The 17,039-nt window shown below is 43.2% G+C and overlaps 1 protein-coding gene across 1 annotated transcript in view; it reads right to left on the bottom strand.

Annotated features, from left to right (window-relative positions):
- Positions 1-17,039, bottom strand: part of LOC126176463 (aminopeptidase N-like) — a 201,658-nt gene that overhangs the window by 165,445 nt on the left and 19,174 nt on the right. Inside the window, exons 2-3 of the mRNA XM_049923619.1 lie at positions 13,344-13,530; positions 4,672-4,867 (exon numbers count right to left, since the gene is read on the bottom strand). Of these exons, the coding sequence (XP_049779576.1) occupies positions 4,672-4,867; positions 13,344-13,530 (383 nt within the window). The remainder of the gene's footprint in view (positions 1-4,671; positions 4,868-13,343; positions 13,531-17,039) is intronic.

The following is a 17,039-nucleotide window of genomic DNA, read 5'->3' as shown; positions in this document are numbered from 1 at the left end:
AGCACGAACGCTGGTCCAACTGAGGCGTCAGGTGGAAATGGCATGGCAAGCCGTTCCACAGGACTACATCCAGCATCTCTACGATCGTCTCCATGGGAGAATAGCAGCCTGCATTGCTGCGAAAGGTGGATATACACTGTACTAGTGCCGACATTGTGCATGCTCTGTTGCCTGTGTCTATGTGCCTGTGGTTCTGTCAGTGTGATCATGTGATGTATCTGACCCCAGGAATGTGTCAATAAAGTTTCCCCTTCCTGGGACAATGAATTCACGGTGTTCTTATTTCAATTTCCAGGAGTGTATTTTTTCTACGGTCTCACATGGTTACTCCTTGGATGGATTTTAGTACCTTCACTTCCCCTGCTGTAAACTTTTATCTTGTCGTTTCCGCTGCAGTTTCTTCTGCATAGGTCATAGTGGGACACCTCATTGCTTTTATATATTTTTATTTTGCCCTCATTTGCGCACAAATTTGTTTCTCCATACAGTATTTTGCAGGCATCCGGCTACCCTTACGGCCTCTGTCACATGCTTAATCGTTTTCGTGGTTACGTTTTTATGGCTGGTGATAACTCCCTACATAATTAAAGCTCATCACTTATTCAGTTGACACTTCATGTACCTCTAATTTAAATCTACAGATGATTTTGATGTTACCATACTCTTTGATATTTAGATGAGATTTCCATGTTATACTGCTTAGCTCTTTTACTGAATTGGTGAATTAACCAGTGAAAATTATCCATATTATCTTCTATCAGTACAGCATCATTAAAATAATATACTGAAGCGCCAAATAAACTGATATAGGCGTGGGTATTCAAATACACGGGGACGTAACCGGGCAAAATACGGTGCTGCGGTCGGCAACGCCTATATAAGAAAATTGTCTGGCACAGTTGTTAGATCGGATACTGCTGCTACAATGGTAGGTTATCAAGATTTAAGTGACTTTGAACGTGGTGTTATAGTCGGCGCACGAATGAAGGGACACAACATCTCCGAGGCAGTAATGAAGTGAAGATTTTCCCGGACGACCATTTCGCGAGTGTACCGTGAATATAAGGAATCTGGTAAAACATCAAATCTCCGACATCTCTGCTGTCGGAAAAAAGATCATGTAAGACCGGGAACAACGACGACTGAAGAGAATCGCTTAACGAAATGGCTCTGAGCACTATGCGACTTAATTTCTGAGGTCATCAGTCGCCTAGAACTTAGAAATAATTAAACCTAACTAACCTAAGTACATCACACACATCAATGCCCGAGGCAGGATTCGAACCTGCGACCGTAGCGATCGCTCAGTTCCAGACTGTAGCGCCTAGAACCGCACGGCCACTCCGGCCGGCATCGTTTAACGAGACAGAAGAGCAACCCTTCGGCAAACTGCTGCAGATTTCAATGTTGGACCATCAAGTATCAGTGTGCGAAACACTCAATGAAACTTCATCGATATGGGCTTTCGGAGCCGAAGGCCCACTCGTGTTCCCTTGACGACTACATAACAGAAAGGTTCACGCCTCGCCTGGGCCGGTCAACACCGACGTTGGACTATTGATGATTGGGAACATGTTGCCTGGACGGACGAGAGTCGTTTCAAATTATATCGAACGGGTGGACTTGTACGGCTATAGAGTCAACCTCATGAATCCATGGACCTGCATGTCAGCAGGGGACTGTTCAAGCTGGTAGAGGTTCTGTAATTATGCGAGACGCGTGCAGTTGGAGTGATATCGGACCCCTGATATGTCTAGATAAGACTCTGACAGGTGACACGTACGTAAACACCCTGTCTGATCATCTGCATATACTCATGTCCATTGTGCGTTCCGACGGACTTGGGAAATTACAGAAGGACAATGCGACACACCACACTTCCAGAATTGCTGCAAAGTGGCTCTAGGAACACTCCTTTGAATTTAAACAGTTCCGCTGGCCGCCAAACTATCCAGACATGAACATTATTGAGCATATCTGGGATGCCTTGAGACGTGCTGTTCAGAAGAGATCTGCACTCTCTCGTACTCTTACGAATTTATGGACAGCCCTGCACTATTCAAGGTATCAATTCCCTCCAGCACTACTTCTGTTCATGTCACGTCGTGCTGCGGCTTTTCTTTGTGTTCGCGGGGGCCCTACACGATACTGAGCAGGGATACCAGGTTCTTTGGCTCTTCAGTGTATATAATATATACAAAAAAAATGGTTCAAATGGCTCTGAGCACTATGGGACTTAACTTCTGAGGTCATCACTCCCCTAGAACTTAGGAACTACTTAAACCTAACTAACCTAAGGACATCACACACAACCATGCCCGAGGCAGGATTCGAACCTGCGAGCGTAGCGGTCGCGCGGTTCCAGACTGTAGCGCCTAGAACCGCTCGGCTACTCTGGACGGCTATAATATATACATTTAATATTCTGCTTTCTCTATTACGTCATCAATGATAAAAACTGTTATTAAACTGGAGTGGGCTTAATGACTTTCCTTCCATGCTTCCTTCATCTATTATTATTTTTCACCTGCCAACCATTCGCATGTTTTAATTCTCATTGTAGTACATCATGCACCTATCTTCTATGATTTTGACCATGCCCACTCGCACTGTCTTGTCGATTAAGACGTGAGTTATATCTTTTTTTCTAATCTAAACAAAGGCTTTTGACTTGGCAACAAAACACTGATAGGCTGGATTATTCTACATCTCCATCAATACCCGCTTGCCACCTGATCGTGTTCGCCTAGGGTACTTCTGATACCATTAACTGATCCCCCCCTTCCCTGATCCATTCAAGAGTGGAAAGCGGGAATACATTCTCGAATTTTCTCGTTGTGGCCATTTTGCGAGACTTGTATAAGAGTTGTCAAACTCTGGATTTCCCCACAATCTGTCTTGGCACGTAAATATCATCTATTGTGCCTCTGTTTTTCCTGAAACCTTGCTGTTCTTCGTTTACATTTATGTCATTCTGTTATGTGTCTGATTACTCATGTTACCAGTTCTTAGATGGTATACAGCAGGGTAATTGTTTATCTCCCTTTTTATATACTGCAATTGCAATGCTTCCTTTCCATTACCTTGGTATACTACTTTCCTTCATAATACTGTAAAATAAAGTACTAAGTTGTTGATATTGTTCTTGCCCACCTATCTTATTAATTCATTAACTGAGCCGTCATGCCCTGGAGATTTTCCGTTTTTAAGTTTTTTATTGCAGTGCATATTTCGTCCATTGAGATCCGCCCGGCAGATTAACGGCGACAGTCGATGTGCCGGCCAGCCTGGATGTGGTTTTTAGGCGGTTTTCGACATCCCCCTAGGTGAATACCGGGCTGGTCCCCACGTCCCGCCTCAGTTACATGGCATGCAGACTTATGGACACTTTCGCATTATTCTTGGATTACACTAGTCGCAGTCATTTGGGGTACACTAATTTCGTCCCGGGAGGTCCGGGGTGGTGGCAGGAAGGGCATCCGGCCACCCTTAATCTAACATTGCCAATTCCGATTAACCATGCCGACCCTGCGTACCTGCGGGAAAAAGGCGTAAGCAAAAGAAAGAATTTTTTCGTCCATTGAGAAGTCTATTTTTTGTACACCCCAGCGTGCCGGTTTAGTAAAAAAAACTAAGTTAATGGATCAACGACGAACTGAAACGGATGTCTTGCGACGTCCGCCCCAAGCAGATGCAACGAACGAAAATGAGATAACAAAAAAAAGAAAAAAAAACAGACTCCGCATTGGCACTCGAGCCACAGGTAAACAGGTTCGAATACTGATGGTGGAGGAAATTTTTACTGCCAATATTTCACCAGCAGGGGGAAGTAGAGGTGGTGGCGTTCAGTTCCCTATCACCAGGCTTTGGGCCAGTAACCTGGTTTAGATGCCAAACTTCTCCGCATTGTCTCATGAAGTGAGGGCATATGACCTTGATGGTGATCCGTCCGTCGAATGGGGACGATAAGTTCGGCGGTCCCCCATGGTTCTTTTCGAGAGGAGAGGGCTGTGTGCTGGCACAGCGTTTCAGCCTTTCTCTTCTCTCATCATCTCCAGCATGAACATATCTCCAGCATGAACATGACACTACACACACACACACACACACACACACACACACACACACACACACACACGTTATAGTGACCTATACCTAACAGATGCTCGTACGAACACAGGTCTCATACTTCACAAAGGAAAGTTGCCTGTGTGCGCGAAGGATAGCGAAAAAATTTCCAATTACGTGGCTGAAATTGCCATATTGGGTCTCCCAGCGATTCATGCCGCACGACTTCATCTTACTTTGTTATGGTCTGTGTTTTGGAGTGTTGTTTGAATTTCGTCCTTGTACTGCACGTACTTGTACTATACTTAAAAATAATTTCCCACCGAATGTTTCAGCTGGTTTGTTTATCATACCAGAGGCAAAAAATTCAACGCAGGTGTTCGATAGAAGCCTGGATTACGTCGTTATTTCGCAAACTAAACCGCCAATCAAACACGCTTCAGTGGGTGCATGTGGAAGACGAGAATTAACTACATTTTTAAAGTTCTGTAAAAGTAACTGAAATTACATAGTAACAAATATTTTCTATACTGGACTGAATTTTCGCTGAACTGCACAGGTAAGAGAGCTGTTTGTTTTTGTAAATCCTATGGAGACACTCACCTGCTCTTGGAGGGTGATGACGAGGAAGTTGCTGCCGTCCTGCAGCGGTTCGTGACTGGCGCCGATGAGGGTACCGTTGGTCAACATGACGGACACAGTCACTATGTCGACGTCTGCGTGCATCGTGAGTGTGGGCGTGTCGCGCACAACTTCCACCTCTATGAAGGTAGAGCCGTAAAATCTGAACGGTTGTTCCCTAGAAAAAAAAAATAATAAATAAATAAATAAATAAATAAATAAATCGGGCGTCTAATGTGAATTGGCACAGACAAAGAGCTCCATTCTTTAAAATATAAACTTTTCTTTTTGAGAGCATAGTGACGTCCTCAGCGGTTTCGGGGACATGTAACGTAGTTGCTCTAAAAGCAACATAGATTCAGGCAGGAAAAAAATACTGGACTGCGTAGTAAGTTAATGGAAAATATATGTAAGCTCCACCTTCCATCACAAATAACTTGAGTTTCATTCATATATGATGGCGATTCAGACAATTTTGAAAACAAAATGACATTCTGCCTGTGGAGAAAAGGTTTTGACGAATTACTTACATTTGTCATTTTAGACACAGTCGCGGAATACGCCTATATTTATACTGTGGTTTGGTCATTATCTTCAGATTATATATGTTGTAGGCGTCAGCTGGCAATTAAACAGTTTTTTTTTTTCAGTTGAGGAAAACGTATGGTGTAAATGCGTTGTTGGCCAAGTGCCTCCTGTGACGCATTTGATCGGAAGATGGTCAAAGTATAATGAGGTGTCAAAAATCATTGGATACCTCCTAATACCGTGTCGGACCTCCCTTCGCATGGCGCATTGTACCAACTCGACGCGGTTTGTATTCAACAAGTCGCTGTAAGTCCCCTGCAGGAATATTGGGCCATGCTGCCTGTACAACTGTTCACAATTGCCCAAGTGTTACCGGTGCAGGATTTTGTGCATGAACTGACCTCTCGATTATGACCCATGAATGTTCTATGGGATTCATGTCGGCCGATCTGGCTGGCTAAATAATTCGCTTGAACTGTCCAGAAAGTTCCTCAAACCGGTCGCCGACAATTGTGGCCCGGTGACATGGAGCACTGTCATCCATAAAAATTCCATCCTTGTCTGGGAACATGAAGCCAATGAATGTCTGCAAATGGCATGCAAGTTGCTCAATATTATCGTTTCCAGTCAGTGATCGGATCAGTTTGACCAGAAGACCCAGTCAGTGCCATGTAAAGGCAGCCCACACCATCTTTGAGCCATCACAAGCTTGCACAGGGCATTGCTGACAACATGGGTTCATGAATTCGTGGGATCCGTGCCGCACTCGAACCCGACCAATAATTATTACCTACTGCAGTCAGTATTCTCCTGGGCAGCCCACGATTTTCTACTCGTCTAGGGTGTAACCGATATGGTCAGTAACTCACGAGAGGTGTTGAAAGCGAAGTGCTGTTAGCAAAGGAACACACGTCGGTCGTCTGCTACGATAGCCCATTAACACAAAATTTCGCCGTAGTGTCCTAATGTATACAGTCCTCGTACGTCCCACAATGATTTTTTGCGGTTATTTCAGGCCGTGTTGCTAGTATGTTAGCACCGAAAACTCTATGCAAACGATCCTGCTCTCACTCGTTAAGTGATGGCCGTCGGCCACTGTGTTGTCTGTGGTGGGAGGTAATGCCTGAAATGTGGTATTCTCAGCGCACTCTTCACACTGTGGATTTCAGAAAACTAAATTCCTAACGATATCCGAAATAGAATGTCCCATTCATCTAGCTGCAACTACCATTTAATTCTCGTCTTGCGGCCACAATTACGTAGAAAACCTTTTCATGTGAATCACCTGAGCACATATGACAGCTCCTCCACTGCACAGCCCTTTTATACCTTGTGTATGCGATACTACTGTCACCTGATGTGTTCACATGCTATCTCATGACTTTAGTCACCTCAGTCTATATCCGAAAACATTTGAGAATGTATATCCACATGTTCTGTAAATGTGTATAAAATAACAAGAAGTGTATTATTCCGACCATGTTGCTCTTTTGGTTACAACATTAAGCTTTTCTATCATTTTACAAGGTTTACTCCGTCGCAGAGCCAAATAATATTTTCCGTAACTACGTTATATCATAACCTAGGACACATTCTAATTTGAAAATATTAACGGAAATGTAAAATATACCAGCATGCCACACCTGGGGAATGTTGTTAAGAAGGCAGTCAACTTTTTAAAGGAGACCGACATTCACATAACATATTGATAAACTTGGACAACAACTAGTCCATAATAGAAGCGGCACATAAAAATAAAAAAGCAACAAAATAATTAATCATATTTCATATGAAAACTGACCTGCGTTTTACATGGATCTAAAGAAACTTAATAACTCTTCTGGGGGAAGAGTGAATACTTCATACTATATATCATCCAAGACGGAACACATATGTTCATACATCTCAAAATGTGTTGACTGGGTAAAGTCATAAAATGCCACAAAATCATATAATGTAAGAAATTTATCTGTACGAATTCAAATAATCATTCAGCATTACATGAAGGAAAAAAAACTTACTGTTTTTTCTAGTCACTACTTTATCAACAACCATGATACACTCACTTTTCCTAAATTGTCACTAATGCTGAATAAATAAGATGAATATAGGGTCCTTATTTACGCGCATTTAGGCATGTTCCACTCAAACTATATATTTACAATTTTTTGTGAATTTTATATCATGTAATTCCAACAGAAGTGGTCTCATTCAGTGTCTCTGCTTATGGCACTCAGTACTCTTGTTTGTACAGCGCTGATGTGTGTTTCATCAGTTATTGTTGTGGGTTGGCAGGAGAGCCAACACCTAAATAATAGAGGAAGCCGAAAGGCACGCGTTTTAGCTCACGCAGGCTGGCGTGAGGTCTGGAACAGGACAAGGAAATTAGAATTTAGAAAAACGGACGTAGCTGGTGGAATACTTAACTTTAATCCATTAATGGTGAACGTCGGTCTGATGGTACATGCATCACAAGATCAATAGCAACTGATAATGGCGCCTTGCTAGGTCGTAGAAAATGACGTAGCTGAACGCTTTGCTAACTATCGTCTCGGCAAATGAGAGCGTATTTTGTCAGTGAATCATCGCTAGCAAAGTCGGTTGTACAACTGGGGCGAGTGCTAGGAAGTCTCTCTCTAGACCTGCCATGTTGCGGCGCTCGGTCTGCAATCACTGATAGTGGCGACACGCGGGTCCGACGTATACTAACGGACCGCGGCCGATTTAAAGGCTACCACCTAGCAAGTGTGGTGTCTGGCGATGACACCTCAGTTATGCTACTTTCAACAGTCATGGATCATACTGAATAGCAGAGATGATTCTTTTAACACTCTCTTGCGTCTTTTTAATGCAGTTCCATACGCCTTTTTGAGACAATATTTTGTCAACAACAGACACCGAACACAAGTTAATCATACAGATATTAAATCTCCCGAATCAGTACCCAGACGTTCTGCTTTACACCAGATGAACTTTGACAATGAAATTTGAATGTAATGCAGAGAATCGATCATAATAGAACTAAAGTAACTGATAAGTAATGCATCTATAAAAACACAAATTAATAAGAAAGTCATAAAGCACGTTGATGAGTTTTTGTATCTAAAATAGTTGAATATATCTGGAGGGACAGGCAAAGAAATAAAAGGAATCTAAAATTGAAACTTCCTGGTAGATTAAAAGTGCGTGCCGGACCGAGTCTCGAACTCGGGACCTCTGCCTTTCGCGGGCAAGTGCTCTACCAACTGAGCTACCCAAGCACCCGTTTCATATCAGCGCACACTCCACTGTAGAGTGAAAATTTCACTCTAGAAACATCCCCCAGGCTGTGGCTAAGCCATGTCTCCGCAATATCCTTTCTTTCTTTCAAGGTTCGCAGGAGAGCTTCTGTATAGTTTGGAAGGTAGGAGACGAGGTACTGGCAGAAGTAAAGCTGTGAGGATCGGGCGTCAGTCGTGCTTGGGTGCTCAGTTGGTAGAGCACTTGCTCGCGACAGGCAAAGGTCCCGAGTTCGAGTCTCGGTCCGGCACACAGTTTTAATCTGCCAGAAAGTTTCATATCAGCGCACACTCCGCTGTAGAGTGAAAATTTCATTCTAGAATCTAAAATTGTTTTGCTCTACTTTTGGTTAACTAAATAGAGTTTTCAAGGAAGATTTCAATGTGTGTGGACATAACATTTGCGGTTTTCGATCATTAAAAGTTTTGACATGTCAATGAGACATCGACTTGCAATGCAGAAACTATTCAAATATCGTGGATTGCTCAGCAGAAATGGTGATAAAAATTTTGGAAATTATCAAGAATCATATGAAACCAAGAAATCAATCAGATAACTGACTGGAATTAAAGTAATGAAAATACAGTGGAGAAGGGTGGACCAATGAAGTCATTTACTGGATGCCAAGAAACAACTGACCAAAATGTGAAATAATGGAATGTGAGTGGATGGTAGTAGAAAACATGTTATAGGAGCATGAAAGAGTATCATTGATGACCATAATGCAGGAAGAACTCCTCCCCCCCCCCCCTCTATATTGCCACCTCTTCTTCCATATGACTGTCCATCCACGTCTATCTCCTCCCCTCTGTCTCTGTATCTCCTCCTCCTCCTCCCTCTCTCCTCCTCCCCCTTTCTACATCTACATCTACATGACTACTCTGCAATTCACATTTAAGTGCTTGGCAGAGGGTTCGTCGAACCACAATCATACTATCTCTCTACCATTCCACTCTCGAACAGCGCGCGGGAAAAACGAACAACTAAACCTTTCTGTTCGAGCTCTGATTTCTCTTATTTTATTTTGATGATCATTCCTACCTATGTAGGTTGGGCTCAACAAAATATTTTCGCATTCGGAAGAGAAAGTTGGTGACTGTAATTTCGTAAATAGATCTCGCCGCGACGAAAAACGTCTTTGCTGTAACGACTTCCATCCCAATTCGCGTATCATATCTGCCACACTCTCTCCCCTACTACGTGATAATACAAAACGAGCTGCCCTTTTTTGCACCCTTTCGATGTCCTCCGTCAATCCCACCTGGTAAGGATCCCACACCGCGGAGCAATATTCTAACAGAGGACGAACGAGTGTAGTGTAAGCTGTCTCTTTAGTGGACTAGTTGCATCTTCTAAGTGCCCTGCCAATGAAACGCAACCTTTGGCTCGCCTTCCCCACAATATTATCTATGTGGTCTTTCCAACTGATGTTGTTCGTAATTTTAACACCCAGGTACTTAGTTGAATTGACAGCCTTGAGAATTATACTATTTATCGAATAATCGAATTCCAACGGATTTCTTTTGGAACTCATGTGGATCACCTCACACTTTTCGTTATTTAGCGTCAACTGCCACCTGCCACACGATACAGCAATCTTTTCTAAATCGCTTTGCAACTGATACTGGTCTTCGGATGACCTTACTAGACGGTAAATTACAGCATCATCTGTGAACAACCTAAGAGAACTGCTCAGATTGTCACCCAGGTCATTTATATAGATCAGGAACAGCAGATGTCCCAGGACGCTTCCCTGGGGAACACCTGATATCACTTCAGTTTTACTCGATGATTTGCCGTCTATTACTACGAACTGCGACCTTCCTGACAGGAAATCACGAATCCAGTCGCACAACTGAGACGATACCCCAAAGGCCCGCAGCTTGATTAGAAGCCGCTTGTGAGGAACGGTGTCAAAAGCTTTCCGGAAATCTAGAAATACGGAATCAACCTGTGATCCCCTGTCAATAGCGGCCATTACTTCGTGCGAATAAAGAGCTAGCTGCGTTGCACAAGAACGATGTTTTCTGAAACCATGCTGATTACGTATCAATAGATAGTTCCCTTCGAGGTGATTCATAATGTTTGAATACAATATATGCTCCAAAACCCTACTGCAAACCGACGTCAATGATATAGGTCTGTAGTTAGATGGATTACTCCTACTACCCTTCTTAAACACTGGTGCGACCTGCGCAATTTTCCAATCTGTAGGTATAGATCTATCGGTGAGCGAGCGGTTGTATATGAGTGCTAGGTAGGGAGCTATTGTATCAGCGTAATCTGAAAGGAACCTAATCGGTATACAATCTGGACCTGAAGACTTGCCCGTATCTAGCGATTTGAGTTGCTTCGCAACCCCTAAGGTATCTACTTCTAAGAAACTCATGCTAGCAGCTGTTCGTGTTTCAAATTCTGGAATATTCCATTCATCTTCCCTGGTGAAGGAATTTCGGAACACTGCGTTCAATAACTCCGCTTTAGCGGCACAGTCGTCGGTAACAGTACCATCGGCACTGCGCAGCGAAGGTATTGACTGCGTCTTGCCGCTTGTGTAGTTTACATACGACCAGAATTTCTTCGGATTTTCTACCAAATTTTGAGACAATGTTTCGTTGTGGAACCTATTAAAGGCATCTCGCATTGAAGTCCGTGCCAAATTTCGCGCGTCTGTAAATTTTAGCCAATCTTCGGGATTTCGCGTTCTTCTGAACTTCGCATGCCTTTTCCGTTGCCTCTGCAACAGAGTTCGGACCTGTTTTGTGTACCACGGGGGATCAGTTCCATCTCTTACCAATTTATGAGGTATGAATCTCTCAATTGCTGTTGCTACTATATCTTTGAATTTGAGCCACATCTCGTCTACATTTGCATAGTCAGTTCGGAAGGAATGGAGATTGTCTCTTAGGAAGGCTTCTAGTGACACTTTATCCGCTTTTTTAAATAAAATTATTTTGCGTTTGTTTCTAGTGGATTTGGAAGAAATGGTATTGAGCCTCCACCCCCTCTCTCTATACATCTCCACCTCCTCCTTTCTCTGCCCACTCCTGCCCCACCTTTTCTATGTCCATCTCCTCTGCTCCTTCTCTGTGATGACCATCTTCTTCTCCTCCACTCTCTGTCCATCTCCTGCCCATGTCTCCCTCCTCATCTCCTTTCCCCTTCTCTCTATCTATCTCCTCCAGCCTCCATACCTCCCTATCCATCCCTCCATCTAGGCTGATACTATTCCAGCACAACACATTTCTCATACAGGGCAGTCTACATTTTAGGACTCAAAGTCCGCCACCGGTAGTTGAGTGGTCAGCGCGACAGACTGTCAATCCTAAGGGCCTGGGTTCGATTTCCGGCTGGGTTGGAGATTTTCTCCGCTCAGGGACTGGGTGTTGTGTTGTCCTAATCATCATCATTTCATCCCCATCGACGCGCAAGTCGCCGAAGTGACGTCAAATCGGAAGACTTGCACCAGGCGAGTGGTCTACCCAACGGGAGGCCCTCATCACGCGACATTATTATTATTATTATTTAGGGCTCAAAAACCATTTCTTGTCCTCATCATCATGTAAAGCAGATCGATAAGACAGGCCAATACTACACCAACGCAGGATGCCTGCCATTCAGGGCAGCCTATATGTGGGGATGGGAAAAACAGTATCCTGCCCCTCACATGTAGGCTGCCCTGCAAAGAAAGTTGATAAGGAGGGCTGAAACTATTTCTGCTCAATCTACCTTTCATACAGGACAGCCTAGGTGCTAGGCACTGGAAAAAAACACATATGTTTTCATTTCTGGTCCTATTGAAGCTAAGAGATTATAAACTCCGTAGTGATCATCCTCACAAGGCTTCCTATTTCTTTGCCAAATTTGTTGCAATCGATCCAGGGGTATGGGAGGAGATCCCAGACATACAGACTCAGGTCATCTGGGTTCTTTTCGAAGTGGAACTCAACACTGTAGACAATTCAACTCCAATCAGTGAGACTCCAGGTCGAAGATGTGTCTGGAGATGCCCCGTACAGAGATGGGATACCAGCCTTACCAATCAAACTGTCAGTCGTCACCATACTGCCCAAAAACCGGGAGTGATGGTTTGGGGTGCCATTTTTTTCATGTTAGGCCTCATTTGGTTGTCATTTGCATCACCCTTACAGCACAGTGCTGTGTCGACGATATTCTACACCCCATTTTGTTTCCCTTCATGTCAAGTTATCCTGGGCTTACAGTTCAGTAAGATAATGCCCGCCCAGATAGGGCGAGAGTTTCTACTGCTCTGTGTTGGCAAGCAAGATCGCCAGATCTCTCCGCTATTCAGAAGTTTTAGAGCATCATATGCAGGGCCCTCCAACCAGCTCGAGATTTTGACGATCTAACTCGCCAATTGGACAGAAGTTGGCACAGTGTCCCTCAGAAGGACAACAAATCTATCAGTCAGTGCCAAGACGAATAAATTCTTTGTCAAGGGCTGGAGAAGGACCAACTCATTATTGAATCGCTTAATTTCTGAAGCTTTTTCTCTTCAGTAAATCATTCAATTTTTTCTAAAATTGTAATCATTGTTTGTCCTTAAATGTACATGACATCTACAGATTATTGTCCTGTTTGGATGACTCCTTTCTGATACGTATGTTTCCTCATCTTAGAGTGTATCTCAGACTAATTAAGGAAAGACTGTTCTATGAATTAAATACTTCCAGCTAATGAAAACATGGGATATTTATGTGAATTAGCTGCAGAGAAACGCATGTGCACCTCAAATAATAAAGTGAAATTTATCCAGGAAGCTCACTCCTTTCCAAAACCAGCATGTCAGGAAGCTTAAAAGAAAACGGACAGTGCCAAGAACTTACCCCTCGTTGAGGTTAGGCGCGAACGTGACCTTGTAGGAGCGAGGCAAACTCTCTCCCGGCAGCCTCTGCGCGTCCGTTGGCGACGACGCCAGCGCCACCAGCAGCGCCACGGCAGCTGCTGTCGCTACTGTTTTCATCTGGACACCAAGGTGAGTTGTAATGTAGAAACTCGGAAACCAACCAATACCTGTGTAAACTAATGAAAGCATAAGTAAAAAGCAAAAATGAGGAGAGTGGTAAGGCACGAATGTTCTTTATCACCGTAAGCTTTATGGACGAAATGTTACCCTACCCCTTAAAAGAGCACTCTGATCACTTAGGAATGCTCTAAATGGTGTAGAACTGATACGAGACGGTCATGTGAGTTTCCAAAGGTAACTTAAGTCAATGCTGTGGGCTGGTGCGCACATATAACAAAAATCTGGACACTTATTAGCGAACATTAATATGAGATGTGTCTACCATAAACCTGTATGAGGTCTTGAACACTTCTGGGCACACTTCCAGTGAGATGTCTGAATGTCTGTGACGTAATGGCAGCCCGTTATTCCTCAAGACCCAAAACAACAGAAAGTAATGATGTTGGCACTGGGGTCTGGAGCCAATTCGATATCCTAACTCACCCAAAAGGTGTTCCATTGGATTCAGACTGGGACTCTGAGCAGGCTAGTCCATTTCAAGAATGTTAGTGTCCACAAATCATTGGCTCACGGATTCTGCTTTACGACAGAATGCACTGTCAATCTGGTACAAACAAGCCCAATAAGAGGACCACACAGTAACAACGGGAAACACCCCCGTCCACAATGTCTCCTCCTCAGCACTTAACCATTGGCACCACACGAGATGGCAGGTAACGTTCTCCTAGCATTCGCCAACCTAAACCCTACTATCGGATTGTTAGACAATAGAGCGCGACTCCTCACTCCAAATCACTCGTTTCCAGTCACCCACTGTTTAGCAACTGACTACTGAAATGTGTGGCTTCTAAGTAGCTGCTCGACCATTCTAGTCCTTCTTTTTACTTCTTAACTCACCAGACTGGTGGTAGCACTTTGGACCTCGCGAGTGATTCCATCTGCTGATATCATGTGATTTTGTTCACCCAGCCTCCGCAGCTACAGTGTCACTGTCCGTCAGTATATGAGGTCTGCCTGGTCTTTGTTTACCTGCGGTGGTTTCTTCTCGTTTGCGTTTCACAGTCACCTCATCAACAGTCGACTAGAGCAGCATTAGATAGGTTGGAATGTCCCTGATGGATTTGTTACTCAAGCGATATCAAATGCATACCCCACTTTCGAAGTAACTGAGCTGTCATAACCGACCATTCTACTGTTATTGCTTCTTTGCTGATACCACTACACTTTACGCCTACTTTTATACTGGCTGGTCCGCTTCTCGTGACATCTAGTGGTCAGTTCCGCATTACACAGTGGTGCCCGGATATTTTGATCAGATAGTGTATGTACAAATCGGGTGTATAGAATCAGAACAGTGACATGGGTCGACGTTGAGACATAGCACAATGGCAGAAAGGAAATATCGTGTTTGGACGTGCTCATGACAACATAGCGAATGTAGTTGCCCGATAGGTTGGTGCATCAGCGAGGACTGTTCCATGTAGCTACAAAGAACGGTTTATCATTAGCAATCATGCGATACAGATTAAGAACAGTGGTTGCGAAAAGGATCAATAGGGGCCAGATTCGAGTGCCGCGCCTTGTAAATGACTACCTGTTTCACATCCGACAGGAATTGTTGCTGTCAATGAGTGCAGGTCCGTCTCAAACAGTTTGCGAGCGAACATTGCGAAAGGAATTACAAACAATGGACATCTGGAGTCCGGTAACCTAAAAGGCCATCCCTCACAACGGCACAGTGGGCCAAACAACACAGAAACTGGAAAGTACCTGACTGGAGGTGTGTAACGTGGTTGGACGAGTTAAGATTTTGCCGTTTCTCAAATAACATAAGGCGTGCAGCGCAACAGCGTCCTATTGTGGCGTTTAACCTGCACTGTGTCGGGACTGTAGTTCTAGTTGGAGATGATTCTGTGATGCTTTTTTTGTACTAGGACTTCATTCCACTCGTTCAGTATACTGTGAATATGGACCAGGATGATTATTTCAACATTCTTATTGATCAAATATTGCCTTTTCTTCTGCTTTTTCATGACGAGTACGCAGTGGAAGGGAAAGTGTTGCCGGTGCAGCCTTGCTGACATCGAAAATAATCTGCAGAAAATGGTGAATAAGTTGTCAATTACTTTAGAAGACTATCAGTTATGGTCTGATGTAAATAAGACCGATATCGCGACAGTTAAAAACTAAAAACAAAAAGGAGTAGCATAACTAAAAATTCGAAGAAAGAAAATACAGCAAAGAAATAGCTTTTTACAAACGAAGTCGTAAGCAGCGAGGCAATGAAGATTAGAGGAATTAGTTCGGAGAGAAGAATCAGCAACTCCTCTTATTCCGTTAAAGAGTATATTCACAAGAATTCCTAAAATAGTGTTAGATTATATATTAATTAACATTAGCAATTTTATTCTGTGATATCAAATGAAGTTGAACATGTTCATTGTACAGCATCTAAAAATTTATACCCTTGACTTCTCTCCATGTTACAGAGACTGTTCTCCACGGAATCCATGGAACACGACTTATGTATTTTTATGCGTCGTTTCGGAGCTCTTAAATTCGGATTTCGGATACCAGTTTACCGATTACGAGTTTGTTTGGTCATATACTCCAACATACGTAGACACTGGAATGCAGCTCTCGCTGCAGGATTTCATGTACCACAATCGGTTTTCAGGTCCACGTAAAAGCTCTACTTCATTTGACTCACGATTGGGTTGTCATGTTGCAGATTTAGAATGGTTCATGTAAACGAAGTAAACCTGTGTGAAATAAAGCACAAGAGCAAGTACTGGACTTACCAGGAAGTTACAATTTCTTTAATTAAACTGAGGAGAAGTATTTTTTTGTGATGTGGAAAGAGATACATGAGTGCTGATATATTTACTGAACTAACAGAATAGAACGGATTGGCAAGAACCCTGTATACCCTACGTAGCTACACTCGCTCTTACTTTTACTGGTAGAGACTCTCGATACAGCGTGATAAAATATTTTCTAATCACATGCACAGGGTTAAGGGTAATTAGAAAATTTTCTAGCCGTTCCAAGCCTCGAAAACGGTAATAACGTTCAACCAGCCGTCACCATACTTTTTCCACAATGGGGAACGTGGAAGTGGTTACAATAAAACAACTTCGCACTTATTAATTGGCGAGGTTAAGATTTTCAAATATATTTTCTTAAGAAATTTCCCTCACCTCTTCGTTAAGGGATCATTAAAATCCATAAGGAAATCGATATTGTTCTCTCTATTAAAAGCACTGAAAGTATTAAGAGGGTACTGATAATTTTCATAGTGCTGACGAAATCACAACAGCTGCTATAAGACACAACTTGTACAAAAAAACTGATCCTCGGGGAACCAGTACTGGATTGGGCTATCAAATCAGTTGTGGCCTTACATGTAAACAGAATAGCTATTACCATTTCCAAAGTTCTGCTTCAGTCGTCGGCAAATTGTGTTACATGCAAAGCTGGTGATTTTAACTGTTCAGACCGGTGGTGCGGTTGTATGCCGAAAGATATCCTGGTCTAGAGAAGCCCTTAGGATCTG

This window comes from Schistocerca cancellata, chromosome 3, assembly GCF_023864275.1.
Source record: "Schistocerca cancellata isolate TAMUIC-IGC-003103 chromosome 3, iqSchCanc2.1, whole genome shotgun sequence".
Taxonomy (NCBI): Eukaryota; Metazoa; Arthropoda; class Insecta; order Orthoptera; family Acrididae; genus Schistocerca; species Schistocerca cancellata.
This window is presented reverse-complemented; position numbering and strand designations above follow the sequence as displayed.